Consider the following 26,420-nt stretch of genomic DNA (forward strand, 5'->3'; position numbering starts at 1 on the left):
CACATTTGCAAGTCATGAGCATATTACAACAACTTACGATTAACTAAGAATAATAGTAAACTTTATAATTGTTAATATTCTGAAATAAGACCGTCTTGATGACGTATGCAGCCTAGATATGCGACCTCCGGAGGGTGCAGCCTCACACCATTGCGATACCTTCATATGAAGACGTTGTTCTGCAGGTTCGTCGTCTTCATTTTCCTCTCAGTCCGTTTCCGACTCTGGCGCGAACATATAAGGCTGGGTGGACAAGTCTTCCGTTGTTGACATTTTGTGAATAACGAGTAAATAAAAAGTTTCTGTGCAGCTAGATAATCGTATCTCTGCTATAAAACTACAAAAATGGCCGAACGGGGTGGAGTTTAACCGAGTGTCACCTCTGCAACCTGGAGAGGGGGCAGGGTATGACGTGCATTTAAAAAGACAGTACCAAAACGAGTTGCTCTCAGATGCACATCAGAAAAGGGGTAGAAAGGGGGCCTGTGGGGCTATAATAATGAGGAATTCAGACCCAAGCATTGCAGTTTCGCTTTACATAGACCACAAATAGATGATTTATATGTAAAAAGGACAGATTTAAAAGCATGATATGTCTGCTTTAAGATCCTCTGCTTCATACTTGTCTGTCTCCATTTTTTCTCTTTTAGCCAGTCTTTGAGAAGTTTTAATCCCCATTCTGTATTTTTTTGTGTGTTGGCTTCGTAGCTGTCATGCTCTATTTTGTCAAGTTCAGTCTCAGTAAGCTGTCTGTGTCTTGTCGTGGTTGTCCAGTGTTTGTCACAAGATGGCGCCAAACAGATAAAGATCTTATTGATCTTTATTGGCGCTGAGCGATTTTACTCGTGCAAGTAGTCCGGCTATGCGTTATTAATTTGGAGCGGTTATTATTTGAAAAGAACGAACCTGCAAATGTCTCAACTGACCAATCAGAATCAAGCATTCCAGAGAGCCGTGTAATAAAGAAAAATAATCAACACCCATGGAACATTTTTCAACCAATCAGAATAAAGCATTTAACAGGCCCAGGCAGGGCCGGCGTCAAGGGGGGGGCATTCGCGGGCCGTGCCCTCCCAAACAGGTTGTTGTGCCCCCTACACAGTTTTTTAATAATTTAATATATATCAAGAAAATTAAAATAAATTAAACATTGAATGTTTCATGACTTTTAATGTAATCAAATGAGGAAAATATAGTTGATACGTTTTCTTTAATTAAAATAGACCAGTTTATCTGATTGGTTGTATTGCAGAGTCTCATGCGTCTTTACGTCTTTAGCATATTTGTGACTTGATACTAGCAACGTGATTTTTCGCGGCATTTTATGGATTGTGTAAAATATGGATATTAGAACATTTAGAACGAACCAGCACCGCCTGCTACATCTGACTTAATGCAAACACCAATTGGCTCAAACTCAGAGATTAGAGGTCGAGGTGGAATATTCAATTTAAATTTCAATGGCTTGCGCCGTGCGAGGGTGGTTTGTTGTTGCGTCGAGCTTGCGCTCACGCCGCGGTCAAAGTTCAAAATAGTTTAACTTTTGCGCATTGTTTGTGATCTTCTGCACTTTATACGGGAAATGAGCTGACAGTCTGTACCAGTTGTATGAGTGTGTGCATGCACTGTATTTGTTGTTTTAATGCCTTGTTTTTGCAAGTTATTGTTGCTAATTGCGTGCCCCCCCTTGGAAGCCACGTGCCCCCCTGTTAGTTATGGTCTGGCGCCGGCCCCCCAGGGTATAATACACCATAAGGACCTATTGTGTACCCTTTAAGGACCAATTTTGTACCAGTTAAATGTTAGGGGTACAAAACATTTAACTGTCCATTTAGAGGTATTCAATAGGTCTTTAATGTACAGTAGAGGTCTTCACGGGTCCACTTAGATCCGAATATGATTTTGCAGAACTGACCTGAGAAGACCTGAACTCTCTCGCGTGTGTGCATCAGTGTCCTTTTCAAACCTCTCATCTGTTTGCCAAGAGCGCTTGCGACATTGTGTGGCTGGCGGTAGGTTAATTTTCGTTGAGACATACATGTCAGTCAATTTTAAATGTACATTTTAGCGGTTACCTTGGTGTCGTCGTCAGACAACAAAGTAAAACAAATGGAGCAGCTCGCCAAATTGGTTGCGAGGCCACCGATGTTTCTTTCTGTCTGACTACTGCGTGTGGGTCTGCAGAATGCACACACATCAGTGCAGTTTACAATCAGGTCCAGTCGGGTTAAAAAAATTACCACTAGTTCGAGTCGGACTCGGGTTTAATTTTCTCGGGTTTGACTCGGGTTGGGTATAAAGTGATTCAGGTCATTTCGGGTCGGCTATATTAAAGCTATATTAAATTATATTCTCCTGCATAGAAGTTTATGTTTTATATTAAAACATCAACTATTAAATTTATATTCTAAATCTTATAGATGATAAGCATCTTTAGTCTTTTCTAAATGGCTACAAAATGTGATGCTGCACACACAAGTCTTTATTTTTTGCTGTTTCTCGGGTTGTCACAAAACCAGGCGTGATTTCTCAGGACACTTTCATAGTGATATCTGTCAGGTACTTGGCACATTTTCTGAGTGCCATTGTAATAACATTGCTTACAGCAACTTTAAATCTATATGTAAATTTTACATACAAATGATGATAGCTGCCGGTAAGCATTTTTTGGCAACAAACTTTAATTTTCACCTCATATTATAGTACTGACAAGAATCTGTTCTGTACACCAGACACTGTTTAATAGATGATTTTTAAGCCAAAGGTTTCTGTCGAAAGGAAACGAATCAAATCGATGTAAACAAAGCAGAATGAACAATGGCAGGCAAAATGTAATGCACAATATATAATTACTACAAAATCATTCATATTTGATTTTTGTTTTGCATCTTATTTCTTGCTGAAAGACACAAAGACCAGTGTCTCGCCAGTCTTGTCCTCTGAAATGTTTTTATCAATGGCTTAATGTAAATCGTTAACTTGTTGGTGGCTCTTGCCAGCGGTGTGATAATTCAGTTTGATCCCTGTGAACTCTTGCTTCCTGCTAATGTTCAGGAGATTCAGCCTCTCACCTCCTCTGTTAGAAACTAATTTACTCTGATCAGCAGACTGATTGTTTGACGGGACTAAATGGATCAAACGGCTAAGGCCAGATCGATAAACGTAGCCCACCTTAGCACCCCTGACAGACGCAGATTCTGGATCAAAAAATAAATGAATGTGGACATTGGTGTAAGAATGGGCAGGAAAACCACTTTTTTCATAATAACACATGACAGAGACTTCACCAACAGCACAGGGCCAGGCAAATACATGGTACGGGATGAAGTGCTAGCCTTGTTTAGTATTTACTAAAATGCATGTGCCTGTTGACAGAGTATGTTACATTCATGTGGGTATTTGAAATGGCACAGTTGGTGATGAAGGATGTAATGATGTTTAGTGGTTGAGACGATGATGTGTCGGAATGCCTTTATAAATGTGGGTTTGAGGTTCAAATGTGTTTCGCCGTGGTAGTCAAAGCATAAACATTCCAAACCACATCCTTTGCTGGGAAAGCCACAAATATGTTTTTACAACTTTTCTTTCCCAGAGTTTGGTATCATTGGTCCCATGTTCTCATTTGTACAGCGGGCTTTTTACATCAACAATAAATTAGGGCTGTCAATAGATTTAAATATTTAATCTAGATTAATCGCATGATTTCATGAGTTAACTCACAATTAATCGTACATTTTTATCTGTTCTAAATTTACCTTAATGTAACACTTTTCAGGTTTTTAATACTCTAATCAACATGGGTGTGGACAAATATAGATGCTTTATGCAAATGTACAGTATGTTGACAATATGTTTACATTTTCGACAGAACCATCAGCCGTTGTTTTGTATATGAATTTTTCTTTCAGAAGACCTTTTCTTTCTCCATTTGACCCGTGCTGACAAATTGAGTTGGAATGAGCATATTTTCAAAAATAAGTTATTTATATTTTGACATTCTCTACTAAAAAAACTATTAAACTAATAGATGTAACACACACCAAGCAAAAACAATATCAATATATGTTAAACTTTGATTTTCTTTTATTGTTTGATTGACATTGAGACAGACACCTTTAAGATCTACTGTAAAATTATGCTACACATCAGATATTTTTTCTTAACAGTTAACCAAACATTCACTTCAGATATAACAGATTATAGATTCTACCTTTGTGAATTCTTGTCAAAACACTTATTTTTAAAACTGTAATTTTGTGTAGATGTCTACACTGAAAAAAAAATATTCATTCAATTTACTCAAAATTTTTAAGGTAAGTGGTCACAGTCAAATTTATTTAAGCTACATTTAAACAAAAAAATTAGAAATACAAAACAAAACAAACAAACTTTAGTTTAAATGTAGCTTAAATAAATTGATTGCAATCACTTACCTTAAAAAAATGGAATTAATAATTTTTTTCAGTGTATATGTCGGGGTCGCGCACTCGTTAGTGTGCATGCCCGTGAGGAAGATCGCTATTGAGTCTTGTTGCTCCTAATAGCTCTTTTAACATTAATCAGCTCCCAAACTTTATCTCTCCTAATAGCTGTTTGAACATCAAGCAAGTCCTGCAGTCTATTTTCTTATTTCTGCATGTGTTAAAACTGAGACCAAAATACAAGCAAGTGGATGGAGACGCATCTTTGCTTTAGATTATGCATTCAGGACGGTACACCTCTCAGAAAATGTACAAATAAAGATAATTTTAGATCTGTAATGACCATTTAGAGCATTGGATTACCTAGACAAGGGCTTAATGTAGTGATTTGTATGAAAACCACAGACTTATTTAGACAGCACAGGTCACTTTTTGAGTCTCAGTTTATCCAACTATGGGCTAGACCAAGGGTCAAACAAAAATTGTGCGTTGCTTTAATCGGCGTTAATAAATTAGTGCCATTAATTTGAATTTGCGTTAATGCGTTATTAACGAAATAATTTTGTCAGCCCTAAAATAAATAAATGCTAGGTTGTTTAAATCCATGGTTGGGTAAATATTGGACAGAATTTTATTTATTAAAATAATAATAAAAAACTTTGCTTGGACAACCTTTCTATTCTTAAAACAACCCCAACATTTGGGTTAAAATAACCCCGCATAGGTTCATATATAACCCAACAGTTCTGCCTACCCAACCATGGGTTAAACCAACCCATCACTCTAAAAATGGCTGTGTTATTATTTAACCAAGCCATGTTGGGTAAATATTGGAGAAAACATATCACTGGGTTGATAAATAAAACATCTACAGTAAAGAGATTCTGACATTTACCTGTGGCTAAACCTTATAGACGGTTTTATCAGACGAACGGGTGTTGCCGTGGTTAAGTGTTGAAGTTAACTTCCGGTCTGTGCTTGTTTATCGGTCTGGCTAATGACTAAACTGACCTCTAGAACAAATACTTTGGGGAAAATAAAATTGTTTTGGTTTCCAAATGACGAGGGGAGAGGGGCATGGATCAACGCTGTGCAGATATGGGAGCCAGACAAGAATTTAAGAATCTGTAGCTTAAATTGTATACATTAATTTTACACAATAATGTTAGCTCAGTGTAATGGTTTATTCGCTTTAGCTATGATTTAAAGGTAATTTACTGGTTATATATTTTGCTTGTTGTTAAAGGAACATTCCACTTTTTTGAAAATATGCTCATTTTCCAGCTCCCCTACAGTTAAACATTTGATTCTTACCGTTTTGGAAACCATTCAGCTGATCTCCAGGTCTGGCGCTAGCACTTTTAGCATAGCTTAGCACAATCCATTGAATAGACCATTAGTATCGCACTAAAAAATAACCAAAGAGTTTTGATATTTTTCATATATAAAACATGACTCCAAACCGACAGAAAATTAAAAGTTGTGATTTTGAAGGCAGATATGGCTAGGAACTATACTCTCATTCTGGCGTAATAATCATCGACTTTGCTGCTGTAACATGGCTGCAGCAGGCGTAGTGATATTACGTACTGCCCGAAAATAGTCTCCTTGGTTACTTTCAATAAGTAACCAAGGGGACTATTTTCTATCAGGAGACTAGAAGGACTCTGTTGTAATTGATTATTTGCGGAAATCTGTTAAAGTTTGGCGACAAAAGCTGTTTATATTGTTGCCGCTGAAATCGTCTATAGCCAGTTTATATAGCTTGTCTATAGCTCATAATTCAGTGTCACAGTCTGACCCAAACAATTTACGACTTTGTTTGCCGCCAGCTTTTCAACAGGCTGCTAAAAAACAAGTTTTGAGAGCTCAGCGCTTGTTTTAGCACACTGGCCAGCACTTGAGCTACTGAAGGAGCTGCAGACGGAAGAGTGGAGGGGTAGAAATGTAATCAGAAGGTGGGAGCATTTATTACTACTGGCTTTTAACTGACTCTCCACTGGCGGAGGCCCAAAATTGAAGTCATTTTTCTCACCCATTTCTCCCATTCTTGATTAAGACAAGCAATATGTCTCAAACCCCGCCGTACTGAACTTCTGACAAATAGCATCTTTTCTTCTTCTGCTGAGATGAAGCCATTAAAGCATCTGACTGACCATCTTATCTCTGTCTGAACTAAACTGTCAGCACTGGGGTTGAGCAGAAATGTATTGGCTCTGTCCTCTTCCACAACAAATTAAAGGGGTCATATCACGGGGAATCGAAATTGTCAAATTTCAAAAGTGAAGTGCTGTTTTGGACCATTTCACATTGAATGTGGGGAAAAAGTTAACACTGTGTAAAATACTGAGATTTAATGGATTGTAATAGTGTTTCAAACATACAGCGAGTGTTGACCATAGCAGTTGTGATTGATTCTGAACATGTTCACAGTGCATCTATAAAAAACAAACCCATGGGCCTTGTTTACAATAAAAAGGTCATGAATTACTATTAAATTGATGGTAATAACGATTTGCTTTTGTTGATCTTTTTTAAAGGCCTATAAAAAGACTTTTGTAGCCCTCTCAATGATTTTAAGACGTCAATTAAACCAACAAGAAGAAAGATTTATCGTGTTCTGTCTGTTGCGTCGCCAGATTGCCAGTTGCTCTTTTATGTGTTACTTTATTTTTGCACTACTTAAAATTTAACAAGCCATGTATTGTAGCTTCCCTGGTCTGGTATGCTATACCCAAAACATGTTAAATTATACAGCAGTCTGTTTGTGCTGGAGCTCTCTCTCTCTTTCACCTTTGCACACTCTCTCCATACCTTGAATTAAAATGCGGTATGAACTGGCCTGCAAGTGCACCTGTTTTTTCCCAACATGTTATTTTTAAAGCAGGTGAGCTATGTGATTGGGTAGAGGGCCAGACTGCATAGTTTTTTTGCTGTGGTTGTCCTTTTCTTTCCGAGACAGCGGTCAGCTTTCAGTCTGCGAAAATCTCTCTCTACGGACTTTAAGTTGCAGAATACGGTAGAAAAATGGGCTTTAGGAGGTGGCTAATTGAGTTTTTTCTCAGTAGGTCAGCTGGCACAGCTCTGGGAGCAGTCGGGTCCTGGCAGTACCCCAGGGTTATGTTCTTGTCTCCTGAGCTCATCAGAAAAACAGGCTGCTGCCGAATGCCGAGCTGAATGTCAAATCAGCATTCCTTTCCTTACTGCCACATTTTCATAGTCTTAAGAGATTACACGGACGGCTGACTTTCACTGCCTTTGGTTCACGGGAGTAAATCTTTTCAATGTAATTAATAAAATCGCTGAAAAACTTTTTGTTTAAATGGATAGTACTTGCGGGTCACTGCCCTGAAGGTTTGTGTCTCTGCCCCTTGTAACTGGGGGTAATTGGCTCTTAGATTTGAATATGTTTCTCTATTCTGTTCAAATGTGACGCTCCTTACCATGTTTGAAAGATTCGCTCACAATGCAATGCTAACAGGAGTTAACTTACACGCTGTGAGTCCGAAGCGGGAGGAATTATGATAATGTCGGTCTTGTCTGCATCACCAATCCCAGGAAGTAAACTGTTGCCTTGTAGTCCAAGAAAAGAGATTTACGTTGAAAAATCTCCTGAACTCCAAACTGAATGTCAGAATGGGAAAGAAAGATGATTTAAGCAATTTTGAGCGTGGCATGGTTGTTGGTGACAGATGGGCCTGTCTGAGTATTTCACAATCTGTTCAGTTACTGGGATTTTCACGCACAACCATTTCTAGGGTTTACAAAGAATGGTTTGAAAAGGGAAAAACATCCAATATGCGGCAGTCCTGTGGGCGAAAATGCCTTGTTGATGCTAAAGGTCAGAGGAGAATAGGTCGACTGATTCAAGCTGATAGAAGAGCAACTTTGACTGAAATAACCACTCGTTACAACCAAGGTATGCAGCAAAGCATTTGTGAAGCCACAACACGCACAACCTTGAGGCGGATGGGCAACAACAGCAGAAGACCCCACGAGGACCACTCATCTCCACTACAATTAGGAAAAAGAGGCTACAATTTGCACAAGCTCCCCAAAATTGGACAGTTGAAGACTGGAAAAATGTTGCCTGGTCTGATGAGTCTCAATTTCTGTTGAGACATTCAGATGGTAGAGTCAGAATTTGGCATGAACAGAATGAGAACATGGATCCACCATGCCTTGTTACTACTGTGAAGGCTAGTGATGGTGGGGGATGTTTTCTTGGCACACTTTAGGCCCCTTAGTGCCAATTGGGCATCATTTAAATGCCACGGCCTACCTGAGCATTTTTTCTGACCATGTCCATCCCTTTATGACCACCATGTACCCATCCTCTGATAGCTACTTCCAGCAGGTTAATGCACCATGTCACAAAGCTTGAATCATTTCAAATTGGTTTCTTGAACATGACAATGAGTTCACTGTATTAAAATGGCCCCCACAGTCACCAGATCTCAACCCAACAGAGCATCTTTGGGATGTGGTGGAACGGGAGCTTCATGCCCTGGATGTGCATCCCACAAATCTCCATCAACTGCAAGATGCTATCCTATCAATATGGGCCAACATTTCTAAATAATGCTTTCAGCACGTTGTTGAATCAATGCCACATAGAATTAAGGCAGTTCTGAAAGCGAAAGGGGGCCATACACAGTATTAGTATGGTGTTCCTAATAATCCTTTAGGTGAGTGTACACTTACACAACAAAGGAAACGTAAAATCGTGAATCGGACATTAGTTGCTCTTTAATAATGTCTGAGGAAGGTCAAATGTGAAATGAATGAGGGAGATCAAACGTTGATGCTCCTAATCTCATAAATGAATGAAGAGACTTTAGCCTGGATTTTACACGCAGGGTCACCTATATCAGTCAGCTTTCCTGAAAATCAAGTTTATATCAGCTGTCAATGGGCGACTCCTAATAGCAGCTTCAAAATGATTGGCAGTTATTAAAGGAAACATGCAATCTGTTGACCCAAAAAATCCAATAACTTTCTGTATAGAGCTGCAGACACACTGTCAGTGTGAAATTTCAGCGTGTGCCTGCTGTTCCAGTTACATTGATGTCTCACATTGCAGATACAGGAAGTGTGAATCAGACTTGTGTTGTAAGGTTTGAAATTACTTTTGCAGACCATGATGTGCTACAATTTGACTATAAATGCCTTATTTAATTTTAACTAAAACATAGTTTAGTATCTTATTAAAGATAAAAAGTAATAAAGGAAGTGTCGGTCATTCCTTTGTGTGAGCATAGAGAGGCTTACTGTTTATAACATCCTAACTCGTATTTTATTACATATGTTGTAAAGGCCAAAATTTTTTTTATTTCAATATAAAGTATGAGTAAAACTTTTTAAACAATCTGTCACTTTACATTGAAGTAAAGAATGCAGAGAGAACAGTACAGCATTTCACTCGCTACTGTTCCTGACGTGCTTTAAGCATTACAGCGTTTCAGCACTCGTCTCTAACTCTCTCCTCGGGAGGATTTCTTTGGCACTCAGTCCTGCATCAACACTCAGTGTGTTTCCACAACCTCTAGGCAGGAATGCCAGAGGGCCGTACAAACAAACCGATACGCTTGTGCCAAAATCAAGCCTTTCAAGCTAAAGAGAAGGTTGTGAGGCTGCTGGTGCTTACTAACATACCGCCTCAAATTCCTCAACCATCGAAACGGCCTTCCTTGCTTAACTCCATTAGCGACTTTAGATTTAATTACACCTCATTAAGCATCCTTTCAAGTGGCGTACACATTTTGCACTTTTTTGGGGCTTCTGTGCGATGTAGTGCATCATGGTTAATCTTGTGGTTTGTATAGCACCTAGAGCTGTCGGGTTATGTATCACTTCTGCTTGAGGCGGTGGAAGCAGATGTTGGAAGTACAGGATTGTATTTGTGTTATTAAAATAATAATTATACTGTGTAATAAAAAAATTCAAAGCTAAACCACTTTTCATGTTTCATACAACTGAGCTTTGATTTGTAATTTCTGTAATTGTTTTCTAAGAACAACTTGATTGTAAATCAATGTTAATTGACTGCACCACATTGTTCTTGGAAACAAATGAATAAGAAAAGGAGCGTAACATTTCAGTTTTCGTATATGAGTTTCAGTTGTGTTATCTTTGTAGACTGCTTTGGAACAATATGTATTGTTAAAGGAAAACACCACTGTTTTTCAATATTTTACTATGTTCTTTCCTCAACTTAGATTAATTAATACATACCAATCTTTTTTTCAATGCGTGCACTTAATCTTTGTACAGCGCGTCGTGAATATGTAAGCATTTAGCCTAGCCCCATTCATTTCTTAGGATCCAAACAAGGATGAATTTAGAAGCCAGTCTAGTGTTGTAGTCAAGACCACCTAAACCGAGACCAAGTCATGACCAAGACCAAGACAGGCCGAGACCGAGACAAGACCAAGACTTTAAAGGGTCGAGAACGAGTCGAGACCAAGACCAAGACAGGCCGAGAGCAAGTCAAGACCAAGACCAGTGCAAGTCACTGCATTAAAACACTTATGATAAAATGTGGAATATGCAAATGATAAGGCACTTCTTGTCTGTGTGTGTGCGTGCGTGTGTGTGTGTGTATGCCATCAGAAAAGTTGATCAAATAATCAAAGGCATTGCAGATATGTGGGAATTTATCTTTGTCTATAAGAACATTTTTTAGTAATAAAATTAGAAAAACTGTCATTGGGAGAAACTTAAACAATGCTCAAACAATGCCAACATCATATGCCAAACCTGAATAAACTGCATATAATTTATTGCTAAAAAATTAATTTGTGATGTGCACCGCAAAAAAAATTGTTTAAGAAAAAATTTTCTTAGTATTTTTGTCTTGTTTTCAGTAAAAATATCAAATAATTCTTACATTAAGATGCTTTTTCGTGATGAGCAAAGGAAATAAGTCTAGTTTTTAGAGCAAAAGTATCAAATTTAAGTGATTTTGTGAATAAAACAACCAAAACATCTGCCAATGGGGTAAGCAAAAAAAAATCTTAAACTTTTTTATTAAACACTAAATTCAAGAAAAATTAAAAAAAAGCTTGTTTTATGCACAAAACCACTTAAATTTAATTTTTTTGCTCTAAAAACTAGACTTATTTTCTTGGGCCATTTAGATCATCAGGAAAAAGCATCTTAATTTAAGAATTTTTAGATATTTTTTTAAAAACAAGACAAAAATACTAAGAATTTTTTTTTCTTGAAAATATTTTTTTTGCAGTGGTCTTGACCGGTCTTGAAATAAAATTCAGAGTCCTCTTTGTCTGAGACCGAGACGAGACCAAGTAAAAATGCGGTCGATTCCAAGACGAGACCAAGACCTTTAAAAAGTGGTCTTGAGACCGGTCTTGAGACCGAGACCAGTCTCGAGAACTACTACACTAGAAGCCACCAAACACTTCCATGTTTTCCATATTTAAAGACTCTTACATAAGTAGTAACACGAGTTAGTATGGGGGCACAAAATAAAACTTTGTTTGGAGCCATAGGAATGAATGGGGCTAGGCTAAATGCGAACACATTCACAGCATGCTGTACAAAATGCACGCATTGAAAAAATATGGGTATTAGGTATGTATTAATTTATCTAAGTTGTGGTAAAAACATTGTAAAATGTTGAAAAACGGTGGTGTTTTCCTTTAAAATCATTATACAAATGGAAGTGAAGTACCTCCCTGTAAGTCCCTCTTCATAGAAGTCATCTAAGGGGGGAAATGAACTTCAGGCCCTATCTAAAGCCACTTGTTGTAATGTCTATATGATGTTGTGTGCCACAGCTTATTGCAAAATTAATCAGCATATCATATAATTAAATTACACATACATCGTTTCGCCTCAACCATCTTTCTCTTTTATACAGGATGTGTTTGGAAGCCAGGGACCCGTACTGCGGCTGGGACCGCAAGCAGCGGCGTTGCACCACTATAGAAGACAGCTCCAACATGAGCCAGTGGTTCCAGAACATCACCGCATGCCCGGTAAGAGTCCACCACGCTCACCGGTCCATGCATGACTGATTCTTTGACACATTTTGATTGTCTCCAAAGCTCTCAGTCGGCATTTTGAAATCTCTCTTGCGTGCACGGTGGTGTGCCGCGTGATCGATGACATCACTTGTGGCAGCTGCTTTGCGTTCATTATCTTTTAGGACTGAGATTCTGTATGCATCCAACCTTTAAATTTACAAATATTTTCTCATTTATTCCAGATGAGGAACCAGACCACAGATGGTGCATTTGGACCCTGGGCTCCGTGGCAACCGTGTAGCCACGATGACGGCGACGGCACCAGTACGTGTCTTTGCAGATCGCGGGCATGCGACAGCCCGCCTCCTCGCTGTGGAGGGAAAAACTGCGAGGGTCCTACTATTGAGGTGTCCAATTGTTCAAGGCAAGACTGAATTACAGAAACTCATGTATGACTACAGGTTGTTGAAACTGACTGGTATTTTTATAAGCAGTACAAATGAGAGATGCAATGCATGGACAGAGCACTTGTCTCCCGATCAAAATGAGTTGTTCTCTTCCTCTTCTGTCACATCACATTCTCCTAATCAAATACGACAGTGCTGTCGCATGAAAACAGTATTGGGTTATCCTAAATAACTTCATCCAAATCTGTTTTTCTGCAGGAATGGTGGATGGACACCCTGGTCATCGTGGGGTCAGTGCAGCACAAGCTGTGAGATCGGGTTTGAAGTTCGCCAGCGATCTTGTAATAATCCATCACCCAGACATGGTGGCCGTGTGTGTGTGGGACAGAGCAGAGAACAGAGGTAAAAATAAAAACCCTCTTCTATTTAATCTGAAAGCTGTCATTATTATAATTAGACTTGCTTTAGTTATTCGGTGCAGATTACATGGTATAATAAAATATAATTACAGAAACTCGGATTTAGCCTTTATCAACTTTCACGTGATAATGAACGATGAATCATTTTCTTTCAAGAGGTTCTATCATACATTTTTACCCTGAAGTCCGTTTATAATGGTAATTAAGGTTTTTATGCCCAAAATAGTAATAATAAGAGTAATAATCAGGCTCCGATGTGCCTTACAAACTGTTCAGATCAGCATAAAAAATTGGGTTCCTGTTAAAGGAATAGTTGACCCAAAAATGAATACTAATCCATAACCCATCCTAAGTGTATATGACTTTCTTTCTTCAGCCAAACATACTAAGGGTGATATTAAAGGGCCAATATTATGCACATTTTACAAGATGTAATATTAGTCTCGGGTGTGCCTCGAATGTGTTAGCTCAAAATACCCCACAAATCATTTGTTATAGCATGTCCAAAATGCCCCTATTTGTGTGGGAGCAAAAAAGTACTGGTATTCATGTCTGTACCTTTAAATGCAAATGAGCTACTGCTTTCAGTTAAAAAGCAAATATGGTCCGATCATGATTTTACATTTCCTTTGGCGTGTAAGTGTGTGTTAGTACATGTTAACGATATTCAAAAGATACAAACCCCAAAGTTAACGATGACACGAGTTATCGTCTACAACGTAAATCTCTTTTCAAACACGGATTGTAGGAAACAGTTTACTTCCTGGGATTGGTGATGTAGACAAGACCGACATTATCATAATTCCTCGGACTCACAGCCTGTAAGTTAACTCCTGTTAGCATTGCATTGTGAGCGAACATTTCCTGTTGACGTAAGAGGTATTCAGGCCAATCACAATGTACAGATTATCTGGCCAATTAGGGACACAACGCTTTTCAGATCCATGTGTTTTTGTACAAAATCAATGCGTTTGAGAAAAGCTGTATATCTGGAGTTACAGCAATGTATGGTATGTGGAAAATAATATTTTTTTAATCATAAACTATGCAAACACATTGTATTATACCAAATACATAAAAAGTTTTTTACCAATGAAATAGGGGCACTTTAAAGTAGATCTGATTCCTGTAAATACAATCTGGGACAATATTATCTTTAGCTGCATAAGTAAGTCAGTCAGTGGCCATGGGTGGGGTTTTATCAGTGTGACTTCACATTAACAAGAGATTAAAAATGATGTTTAGTGGGACTGCTATTGTTTAATGAAGATTAAAAAGTGGGTGGATCTTTTTTATTGTAGGGTGATTATGTTCATACACTGCCAATACAAAAGTGGATTTTTTAAAATATGGGCCCTTTAAGTAATATCCTGGCTCTTTATAGCTTTGTATGGCGTTAGTTTGAAATATAAATGTTTCTAAAAACCCATTGCTTTTCCTCAGAAGACATTTAATAACTTTATGGATTTGTTTTTGATTGATGGATTCGCTTTTTGGAGCTTTAAAAGTGGGGCACTATTCAAGCCCATTATAAATCTGAACAGCCAGGATATTATGCAATATAACTTATACTGTGTTTGGCGGAAATACTTAAGTTATATACATTTAGGATAGCTTGAGTGTAAGTAAAATAATAACTAATTTTAATTTGCGGGTGAACTATTCCTTTAAAAGTAAATGTTTGCAGCTCATTTCTAATGTTGGGTGCGGGTACTACAGACTGTTTAGTGGACTTTTCAGATTTGAGCGGTTTTAACTTTGTTGCAGTCTTTCTTTTGCTTTTATGTTAGCATGAGAGGAAGTTTTGCATTTGAGTTTCTACAAAAAATGGGGTTTTAAAAACTTTATATTTCAAAGGATTAAAAAAATTTGATTTGTCATGATATATGGCCTGTCATAAAGTCATAATTGTTTCAAATAAGTGCTCATTTGAACAACATGCACTTTTACAAATAAAGGTGCTTAATGATGCCATCTTTAAATAATAAAATGATCATAAAGAATGAAGGAGTTCAGAAACAAAATCCTCTAAGTGTGTTTGATATTATTTCTTGTAAAAAAGCATATTTATCAGGCTCTTATGTTTAGGTTCATAAATTTCACCTTAATGGCAATAAAAAGGTTATTAGTCAGTAACTGAAATGTCTTATTTTTACAAATGTCACTTTATTCATTTTATTGGTATTTAAGAAATTTGACTGTATTTCGCTGCAAAACCCTCTAAGTGCATGCAAGCCTTTTTGGCAAAACCTCCACTTTTAAATAATCCACTTCCTTTGCCTGTTTAAGTTTATATCCCTCCTGAGTTTTTTCTCTCTTTGAGTCGCTCTAAGCTCTCGATAGCACTGAAATGTTTTTTATATGCTCACTAGATTCTGCAATGAGAAGGTGTCGTGCCCTCAGCCTATCTTCTGGTCATCATGGCTGCCGTGGTCTAAGTGTAGTGCTGAATGTGGAGGAGGAGTTCACTCTCGCTCCAGGAACTGTGAGAATGGAAATAGCTGTCCAGGTTGTGCTCTGGTACGTACACCTGAAATCCACACACTTACACACAGACGCCTCCTGCTTTCTCATGATAACAGGAGCTTTCTTTCTCAGATGTTTTTATGAGATTAGGGGCATTAAAGTTGGATTTCATTTTTGACGGAGGTGCCGGTTAGCCGCTTTGCATCTGAGGCAATGAAAAATATTTCAATTAAAAATGTTCATCTGTAGAATTTGTCATTTTAATGATGATTTGTTAACATGTTTTTTTCATTAAATTTGTGCTCTAATGCATCTTTTGACTAAACAAAAACTAAAACTCGAAGTTTAGAGGAGTCAGATCATGACACATAATTTGAAACAGCTCATATCCTCTTATGTTTCAAATCGGACAGATTTTTGTCTCTCAGCGTACGCTCCCCAACTCTCTTAAGAACTGCAATTAATTCAGATTTAATCGACTTAATCAGGACTCAAATTAACGTTCCTTGCGAAGAACTGTAACACTCCCTGGGGTGTCTGGCAAAGAGCCATTAAATTTTATTAACAGTTCGTGGTAATGGCTCATGAATGCTGGGCCGCGCGGCACCGTGTGTCTCATGAGAAGTGAAGTGTCTGTCCTTCGTAGGCCCGCTACAGTATAAACAACTGGATGATGATGTCACCGATGTTTTGCATTCTTTTCATGTCAATCATCTCTGTATTGCAGGAGTACCAAGCATGTAACCTGGAATCTTGCCCGGAGGTGCGACGTAACACCCCGTGGACACCCTGGGTGCCTGTAAATATAACTCAAGGAGGGGCGAGACAGGAGCAGAGAGTACGGTACATCTGCAGAGCACAACTAGCTGATCCTCATGAGTTGCAGCTGGGAAAACGAAAGGTGGAGACGCGCTATTGTCCCAATGATGGGACGGTAACCTGCGAAACAGACAGTGAGTGAATAGATGCTTTTAGCACACTTATGTAAAAACTCATAATTGTTTCAAATAAGTGCTAATTTGAACAACATGCACTTTTACAAATAAAGGTGCTTAATGATGCCATCTTTAAATAATAAAATTATCATAAAGAATTTAGGAGTTCAGTAGCAAAATCCTCTAAGTGCGCCTGACATGTTTTCTTGTAAAAAAAAAACATTTTTATCAGGCTCTTATGTTTAGGTTCAGTAATTTTACTTTAATGGCAATTAAAAGGTTATTAGTCAGTAATTGAAATGTCTTATTTTTGCAAATGTCACTTTATTCATTTTATTGGTATTTAAGAAATTTGACTCTATTTCGCTGCAAAACCCTCTAAGTGCATGCAAGCTTTTTCGGCAAAACTCCACTTTCTTGAACAAGACAAGGCAACTAGAAACATTACAAATTATGAAAGTCAGAATGTAAAAATAAATAAACCGAACCACACATTAGGGGGCGCTGTAATTCATGTGACTTTCGTGTAGTATTTAGGTCCAAGTACTCACAAGGGACCCAAGTTTGAATGTGATCCACAGTCATTTTGCATGTCGTTGTTTATCCAGTTCTTTTATGGCACGTTTGTGAAGAACATTTTGTAGCACCTTATTCTTCAGGGTGTATATTTTATTTGGGAAACACTATGAAATGATACAAATTTTAAACATCCCGTTGCATAGTCGAGTAGCTTTTATACGTCAATTCAGAATGAGTACTTAACCAGTCAGTTACTTGTGCACAGGTAGATGGAACCTACTCTTAATAGACCAAAAAAACATTGTGGTATACTGAAACATTATTTTAAGTAGCAACTCTTTATGCATCATCTCTAGAGACTGGCTTTCCACAATAGCAATCCAAACCGTACCAGGGCTGAGTGTTAAAGTGCTAATACTGTACTTCAGGTGCTAGAGAGCGTAAGCCATTTACAGACCTGACTTCAGCAGAATATAAAGTGGCACTGTATGTGAGTGTTTGGTATGGCAAAGTTCTCCCAAAGTTTCTCATTATTTGGGAGATGCTTTTTATCTAAACCAACTTACAATGCATTACAAGGTATGCATGTGTTTTCCCTGGGTTCAAACCCATGACCTTTTGTGCTGCTAACACAATGCTCGTTTTTGTAGCTCAACTATTGCATTGCATCTGTGTTTGATCCCAGTGAGCACACATAGGAGAGAGCGAGGCACAATCTAATGGTTTTTGGTTTTGGCTCAATCATTCAAAAGATATTTGAGTTTGATTAATTATATTTTTACACAAGCAGCACACACATCTCTGCTACAAATGAACATTTGAAGTTTGTTTCTAGTACTTACCGTTCTTGGACAATTACACCAAACGTGACAGAAGTGCAAATGTTACAACTTACCCCATAGGTGGGGTTAATTGTAACAGGCAGGGGGTTAGTTGTAACACTTGCTAAAAATTAAGTTTGCAGGCAAATATTTCAATACTATTTTGTTTATATACTTGAAGTGGATATTGTTTATATATCTGTCTGTTATAGACAGGTATCCACACTGTATTCATTCATCCAGCCCTTTTCTAACAATAGTTTAATTATAAATGGATACAAATGTCTAAATATGCAAGAAAAAGCAGCACAATTATGACAAAACATTGTTTTATATTTGACCCAGTCTGTAATACCCATACTACAGTTTTAAAATCAAATTCTGAGATAATGAGCATCAAAGTCTGATTTTAGCCATTCATTTCATTATGATTTCAATCTTTGACGTGATCTTATTCAATCAATATTAAAGATATGAACAGAAATAATTTTGACACACGATTTTGATCAGATAGGCACATTTATTTTGTTGGCAGCCAGCAATCATTCGTGTGTAGCCTAAACAACGTCAAGATTAAGCTAACGTTAGCGGTTTTTAGATCGTTATTGCTGAGGGGTTAGTTGTAACACAGCGTTACAATTTAGCCCGCTGGGTCAAAATATTTTCAAGCTCACCAAAAAACTTACTAAGACCTGCAGACATATTTCAAAAACGATGCTATGTTTTAGTCAACAAGACACTGATTAATATGACATAGCATTGGATTTGGTATCTTACACACCCAACTTAGAAACCGAAAAAAAACATATGATGAAAAAATGTACTTACATGCAACCAAAACACTCGTTTATCAATAACTCTATGGAAAAACATTATACATTTCCAATTATTTCCGGGAGATCGTCTTTTGGCAGTGAAAAAAAAAAACGGAAAAACAAAACGTTCAATGTAAACAGTGCATGTTACAACTAACCCCGTGTTAGTTTTCCCCCCGCACACCCCTACTGATAAAATGTATAGCTTGAATGTCCTGTGATGTCCTTTAAGTCGCTTTGGATAAAGCATCTGCCAAAATGCGTAAATGTAAACATTAATTGATGTTCTGGTTTGATCTGAAACAGCCAGGTCGATGCCAGTATTGCGTCAAGAGTTCAACACTTGCCAACTTTGTTGCATGTCTGCAGCCTCATTGATTACCTGTAATTGTTTGTCTGACTTAGAGGACGGCAAGCGTTTGATGGTGAACATTAAATGCATTAGAAGCAACAGGGTGTCAGAATTCACCTTGTGTACTGTAGGTTGCGGTGTCCAGAATGTTCTATCAGAGATGCTGCATAAAACAGCATGACATGGTGTCTTAACTAACCTTGAATTATCAAGGAAATGCCACCCTTTGAAATTACACACTGTTAAATTAAAGTCTAATACTGTCGTGGGGTGGCAAAAACAACATTAAAAAATATGATAGGAGATTATGGCCATCATCTAGAAAGACTGCTGTGAATGTATTAAACCTAGGGTATGATTTAGAGTCCACACGACTGTGTTAATGATGCAAATGACATCACATGTAATGTAGTGGAAAACGAAGACGCAAATTACACTTTAGGAATTAGAAAATGGACAAATAGATGAAAAAAATGTATAGCTTAAAGGAACAGTATGTAACAAATGTATATCAATTAATCATAAAATGGCCCTGATATGTCACTAGACATTAAGAAATCATCTTCATTTTAAATACTTTTATCACTGAAAACAGTGGTCCTGTCAGGATATTGTCATTTAAAGTTGGAGTTGCAGCCCTCAACTGATGTTTATGTTGTCATGTTGTCTATTGGCCACCAGTTATGTGATTGCAGTACCAGTTTTGGCCACAAGTTTTGTTATTGCAATACCATTTTTGGCCACAATCCTACATACTGTTCCTTTAAAGGATTAGTCCATTTTCTAAAAATAATCCAGATAATTTACTCACCACCATGTCATCCAAAATGTTGATGTCTTTCTTTGTTCAGTCGACAAGAAATTATGTTTTTTGAGGAAAACATTCCAGGATTTTTCTCATTTTAATGAACTTTAATGGACCCCAACCCTTAACAGTTTTAATGCAGTTTAAAATTCCTTTAAGGTATTGTAAGTCACTTTGGATAAAAGCATCTGCCATATGCATAAATGTAAATGCAAGGAAGTGTTTATAGGGACTAACTGTAGGTTCACACCAGCCGCGGAAGAGGCGGCAAAAACGCGTGAACCGCGTCCAGTTTGCCGCTTGAACATTTTGAGTTTACTCGCTTAATCCGCGCGTGAACGCCGCGCGTGAAATTCTAGACATTCGAGAAATTCACGCGGAAATCCGCGTCATGGGAGGGGCTTCCGCGGAGACTACACCACTCCGCTCGCTTCCTGTAATCACGTCACTACTACAGCAAGCTCCTGATTGGTTAACGCGGCGCGGAATTCCGCCAAAGTTCAGATTTTTGAACTCGCGCGTTTCCCGCGGCAACGCTCAATTCGCGCGGAACGCCCCGCGCCTTCCGCGCGTTCCGCGAAATCCGCGCCGCGGCTACCGCGTGTACCGCGCCGCAGGATGCCTAATCGCGTGTTTGCATTGACTTAACATGTAAATCATCCGCGCTTGCCGCCTCTTCCGCAGCTGGTGTGAATCCACAGTTACACATTGTGATTTAGATTTAAGGCGAGTCAGGATTTGGAATGGTTGTAGGTTGATCTTTAAATTTAGCTGCAGTAGTTCATAAAGCAACATGGTATAATGTGTAAAAAATTGTGCAATGTATTTTTGCAGCTTTGGTGGAGGAGCTCATCAGGTCGCCTGGTGTGCGACTGACAGGATCTGCCTGGTCGTCGTGGGAGAGTTGGTCAGCATGCACACAAGAGTGTGCCAAAGGCTACCGCACCCGAAAACGCTCCTGCACCACCACAGAGGGCAAAAGCGTTCCCACCGCCTGCCGGGGGTCTCCGGTGGAATATCAGGACTGCAATTCACAGCCCTGTCCAGGTAACACACAGATGGATACGAGAAGACTCGCAAACACACACGCTCCGTTTTATAATGAATAGACACACATATGGTCATACTCAAGGTAGCTGCTCATCTTGACAGAAAAGCCACTGCTTTCATTAGAGTGTGTGAAGTGTATTACTGATTTCATTAGCTAATGGAAAGCTGAGAAGCCCCACAGGGACCTGCTGTGTTCAAATCAAGACGTTTCACTATAATTCCAAACAAACGTAAGCTCAAGGTTAAATCGGAAACACTTTCCCATTCTGCGACATTACAAGATTTCTGAATGGTATTTCAAGTTAGCTCCAGGTGTCTGCTGAATTAGTGTTTACCTCATTTAAAAGAGCGAAATGCAGCCAAAGAGAATTGCAATTTTCTCAAAGAAAATTGGTTATGCTTGCCCATAAAAACTTCTGAAGTTTCCAAGTTTAGAAATCACACTGCAAAAAAATGGATTTCTTAGAAAAATAAACTTGAACACAACAAGAGGCTAAATATATCGCTTCAGTATCAGTGTCGCAATGTGCATGTTTGCAATAGTCACAGCACAGAACACAAAGAGCTTTTTTTTAAAGGTAAACTATTGCCTTTACCATTGCTATAATATATGAGAATGGCCAGAGTAAGATTTCACCTCATAAAACATATGCTGGTATCCATTAATTTGGTTTTAAAGGAGATTTTAAAAACACAACCAGGTCGCTTGACATTGACAAGAGGTTTATAATACAATCTGGGTTATTATCAACCCAGAATTGGGTCAAAAAGGGATGAACCCAGCTGCTGGGTTAAATTTACCCAGAAAATTTTATATTTTACCCAACAATGCGTTAAAATAACCCATCATATTGGGTTGATACAACCCAGCATAGTTTAAATTACAACCCAACGCTAGTATTTTTAGTATTGTATCATCACACAACTACTTTCCTCTAATTGCCATCCCAGAGCCATACAAGCTCATTTTCCAGCTCCCCTAGAGTTAAACATTTGATTTTTACCGTTTTGGAATCCATTCAGCTGATCTCAGGGTCTGGTGGTACTACTTTTAGCATACCTTAACATAATCCATTGAATCTGATTAGACCATTAGCATCGCGCTAAAAAATAACCAAAGAGTTTCAATATTTTTCTTATTTAAAACTTGACTCTTCTGTAGTTCCATCGTGTACTAAGACCGACAGAAAATGTAAAGTTGTGATTTTCTCTGCAGATATGGCTAGGAACTATACTCTCATTCTAGCGTAATAATCAAGGACTTTGCTGCCTTAAAATGGCTGCAGGAGGTGCAAAGATATTTCGCAGCAGCCGGAAATAGTCTCCTTGGTTACTTTCAACAGAAGGGGACTATTTTTGGGCACTGAGTAAAATCATTGCGCCTCCTGTAGGTCTTTGTACACGATGTGCCTACAGAAGAGTAAAGTTTTAAATGAAAACATATCGAAACTTTTTGGTTACTTATGAGCACGATGCTAATGGTCTAATCAAATTCAATGGATTGTGCTAAGCTATGCTAAAAATGGTACTGCCAGACCCGAAGATCGACTGAATGGATTCAAAAACTGTGAAAATCATATATATAACACTAGTGGAGCTGGAAAATGAGTTTATTTTTAAAGAAAGTGGAGTGTCTCTTTAATAGACACACATATCTGATCATTAATCCTAGAGTTTTTAAACAAAATGTTGACATGTTTCTTCAGTATAAACATATTTACAGCCACTTTCCAATGCATTGTTCAGACTAAGCTTTTTATGCAGCAAAATGCCTTTGCCCAAAGCAATTGCTTTGCTTTCCACTTGGACAGGAAGAAAGAATACGATTGAAATATCGGGGCGGTAAGCAGAGAGGTTATAGGGACATAGATTAAAACAAAGCTTTTATATCAGCAACATCCAACCATTTTAATCATCGCTTTGACCTCAGACATGCACTCGCCGGACTCGCTGTGATCATAACTGGTCACACTTCAGTCGTGCCTTGGTACACACATGCTAATCCACTGAAGTTAAATGGTGCTTTCCAGGGCAGGGAGAAGAAGCCGTTGATAACCTTTTTTCCATCAGTCTGATGAGGCATTGAGTGGTTGTTACAGCAAAAGGAAAATACTAAAGCAGTTTGTACTGATCCGTTTTCTTCGGCTGAAAAGTCCACTGGAACTAGGAGCAGCTATTGACAAAAACAGCAACACGGCTATCATCTTAGGCAAGATTTTCAGTCGGGTAAACGAAAGAATTAAATAACCGCTGCTTGCTCCAGACTTAGGTTTTTGAACGTGAGCTATTTTGGAAAGCTGTTGGAAACTCGGAGGGACATCCCCTTTTGTCTTAAAAAGGGAATGTCTGGATCCCCATCACATCCCATATCAGATGTTTGCTTGCCCCGTCTGCTTTTGAATTGTTTTGTGCATTTGCCTGTTTGTTAGACATTGTTTTGTGTTTGTATTTGTACGTGGTGTTTGCATCCACTCTGTTTTTGTGTTTGGGCTGCATTCGCATCCGCTTATCTGATGCTTGGATGATTGCGTCCCCCTGCTTGCCTGATTGTTTTGTGTTTGTCTTTGTATGTCGTATTTGTCCGTGCGTGTTTGGTCTGTGCAGTTAACGGCGCCTGGTCATGCTGGTCGCCGTGGTCGCAGTGTTCAGTGCCCTGTGGAGGCGGGCATTACCAACGAACCCGCACGTGCACGAGCCCCGCCCCTGCCAATGGAGGGGACATCTGCATCGGTCTGCATACAGAGGAGGCCCTTTGCAACACGCACACCTGTGATGGTAAGACTGGCTCAAATGCAGGGCCATGAATGATAACATATTTAAGATTTGTATCACCTTGAAGGTCCAAAAACAATGCTGTACCTCTGTCTGTATGCACAAGATACAGATACGGTTGGTTCTCACTTTGTCGTCTGTCCATAAACGCCCATTATATTCAGAAACATTCGTTTGTAGCATTGTAACATACAGTATGTACAGTAAATGAATTGACACCAGTTTCTTCCTCTGATCAAAGCTCACTCCAAGTTTTCCCAATTTTTTCCCAATTCGAAAATTCTCTCCTTTTTTACTCACCTGCGTGCCATCCCAGATGTATATGACTTACTTTCTTTAGTTTAACACAAACAATTTGATATAAAATTCAATTATGTTATTATCTTACAAAAATCCTTCATAAAGAAATCCAAATGACTCCAGAGGGTTAATAAATCTCATCTGGGATGGCATGAGGGTGTGAAAATTATGAGCGAATGGGATGAACTATTTCTTTGTGAAATCATGCTTGTGTAAATTCAAAAAGTATACGTTGTGGTACATTTATTTTTAAATTCCAACAATCTTTGTCATTTAAACACGCTCCCTCTCTATCATTAATTTTCATGCAAAGTTTTGCACCTTTTATTGCCTTTCCAATTATGTTTTACAGTCTCTATCTTTAATTATCACTACTAAAAGTCTGTTTCCACCGTTCACAGCCTGTTAATGGACATTAACATGTTTTGCTCGTAATGAAGCCATATTGGAGCGAGAGAGGACACAAACGCTTCGACTTTCAAAAACAAAAATTTTCCTTGCTCCAGGCAAAATCCCATAATCCTGCTTGCGCTCCATACCGCTAACATACTCTGGTTGAGGTGTAGTTTATTTTTGACTGAATGCTCATCGCTGCTTTTAAAGCTTGGATTCAGACCTGCGAGTCATCCTCTGTATACACCAGAAAAACAATCTTCAGAGTGAGAGAGGGGCTTTTGGGGTCCTTCAGGGTATAAATGGTGCCATATGTGAACTGTATGCATATGAAAGTGAAACAGACTGTGACACCCTAAAGCTTCACTGTCACATTGTGTTAAATGTACTACACAACTTTTTTCTCTCCCTTCCAAGTGTTTCTGTCAAACTAAACTCAAATATTTATCAGTATTGATAACTTTGAATTGTTTACAGTTTTATTCACACAAAAAAGCTCTGCGCCTTTAACAAAAACTGCTGCTTCCTCTTTGTGACTCTCTGACTGATTGTTTTCCCGGGAGATTTTTATTGAATACATGCATTTGTTCCTTTGTTCAAGAGTCTCATAAAAAAACTCAATCCGAGCTGTCGACTGCAGAACCTATTTTGTTATCAATCAAAAGAAAATGAATGTACTCCAAAAGTTTGCCTTCAAAAAAATTTTTTCCACCTGATACTCTTCATATACAAACACTTTTTTAAAGCCTAGCTGCCTACCTGGAAAACTTTTAAAGCGTAATAGGCATCCCTTCAATGTGAAGGCTGTTACGATAGCTAGACAGTAAAATTGTCACCTTCTAAGATACCCTATGTTGGCCAAAATCAAAACTTTCTTGGATCCTTCACAGAAAAGGCAACCCCAGAATGCACTGCGATAAGCCAAAATCAAGATGCCAGATAAGTGGTTCCTATATATATAGTGTTATGTATGAATGTAAATAACCCCAAAAAATTGGTTAAATTTGAGTTAGGATTATGCCTTCCTGCATAGGCAATATGACATTTCACTATATTATGGGTTAGAGATAAAATTCCCAAGATCTTTGTAGCTTTCCCACAAATCCTCATCGAATGACCTTGTCGACGAGTGTTCTCTGGTGATTAATAATTAAAGATATGAAGCAGAATGTATATTAAAGGTGAAGTGCATAATTTCTGTGCCACAGGCAAACTAAAATTTCAGAAACAATAATTCTGATAAAACAACTGACATGGTTGGATCACATTGTTTACTATAGTGTATTATATATTTATATTATATTTAATGTAAAGAGAGAGAGCATGCGCTTGTGTTTGCAGTAATAAGAACAATGTTGGCCTATTAATATTTATATATTAACCAGAGACGTGCACAGAAATTTTAAGGGGCAGTTGCTCTTACCTGAACCCCCTCCCCCCAAAAAAACTAGATAAAGATTAAGATATAAGACACTTTCTAGAAAATGTGTTTGTCTGAAAAATTATGTACATATGCATCTTGGACAGCTTGGGGGTGAGTAAATCATGGGTTTAATATCATTTTTGGCATCTTTTTCATTTTTTTTTTTTGTTGTTGTTGTTTTTCCACCTCAAAAGAACAACTTGAGTCAAGAAGGTCATGTGGGCAGTGGCCCGGGCAACCTGAGCAACCCTTTTTTAGTATTTATGTATTAATTTATTCTAGTTTTATATTATCAGGAATGAAACAAAACAAAACGCAGGCAATCAGTGTTTATTTACTATATTTATTTTCTTCTCTTTTTTATTATTAATTCTTTTAAATTTATTTCATCAGCTACCACACATATTTATGCTTTATTTGCATATACATTTGCAAATAAACCGTTTCAGTTAAACTTAGTTGGATTTACTTCAATTGGTAACATTTAAAATATTTAAGTTTTATCAACTTAATTTATCTTGCTTTAACTGAAAA

The 26,420-nt window shown here is 38.1% G+C and overlaps 2 protein-coding genes across 5 annotated transcripts in view; both read left to right on the plus strand.

Annotated features, from left to right (window-relative positions):
- hspbap1 (hspb associated protein 1) overlaps window positions 1–26,420 on the plus strand; it is a 464,289-nt gene that overhangs the window by 322,749 nt on the left and 115,120 nt on the right. The window lies entirely within an intron of this gene.
- The window catches only part of sema5ba (sema domain, seven thrombospondin repeats (type 1 and type 1-like), transmembrane domain (TM) and short cytoplasmic domain, (semaphorin) 5Ba), a 199,692-nt gene that overhangs the window by 160,947 nt on the left and 12,325 nt on the right, over window positions 1–26,420 (plus strand). For 3 of the 4 annotated variants that reach the window (XM_065251983.2, XM_065251985.2, XM_065251984.2), the window contains 7 exons: window positions 12,304–12,421; window positions 12,652–12,833; window positions 13,075–13,218; window positions 15,608–15,755; window positions 16,429–16,654; window positions 20,783–20,995; window positions 23,603–23,773. In XM_065251983.2, the coding sequence (XP_065108055.1) occupies window positions 12,304–12,421; window positions 12,652–12,833; window positions 13,075–13,218; window positions 15,608–15,755; window positions 16,429–16,654; window positions 20,783–20,995; window positions 23,603–23,773 (1,202 nt within the window). The remainder of the gene's footprint in view (window positions 1–12,303; window positions 12,422–12,651; window positions 12,834–13,074; window positions 13,219–15,607; window positions 15,756–16,428; window positions 16,655–20,782; window positions 20,996–23,602; window positions 23,774–26,420) is intronic. The other variant, XM_065251986.2, reaches the window with a different exon arrangement.

This window comes from Paramisgurnus dabryanus, chromosome 15, assembly GCF_030506205.2.
Source record: "Paramisgurnus dabryanus chromosome 15, PD_genome_1.1, whole genome shotgun sequence".
Lineage (NCBI taxonomy): Eukaryota > Metazoa > Chordata > Actinopteri > Cypriniformes > Cobitidae > Paramisgurnus > Paramisgurnus dabryanus.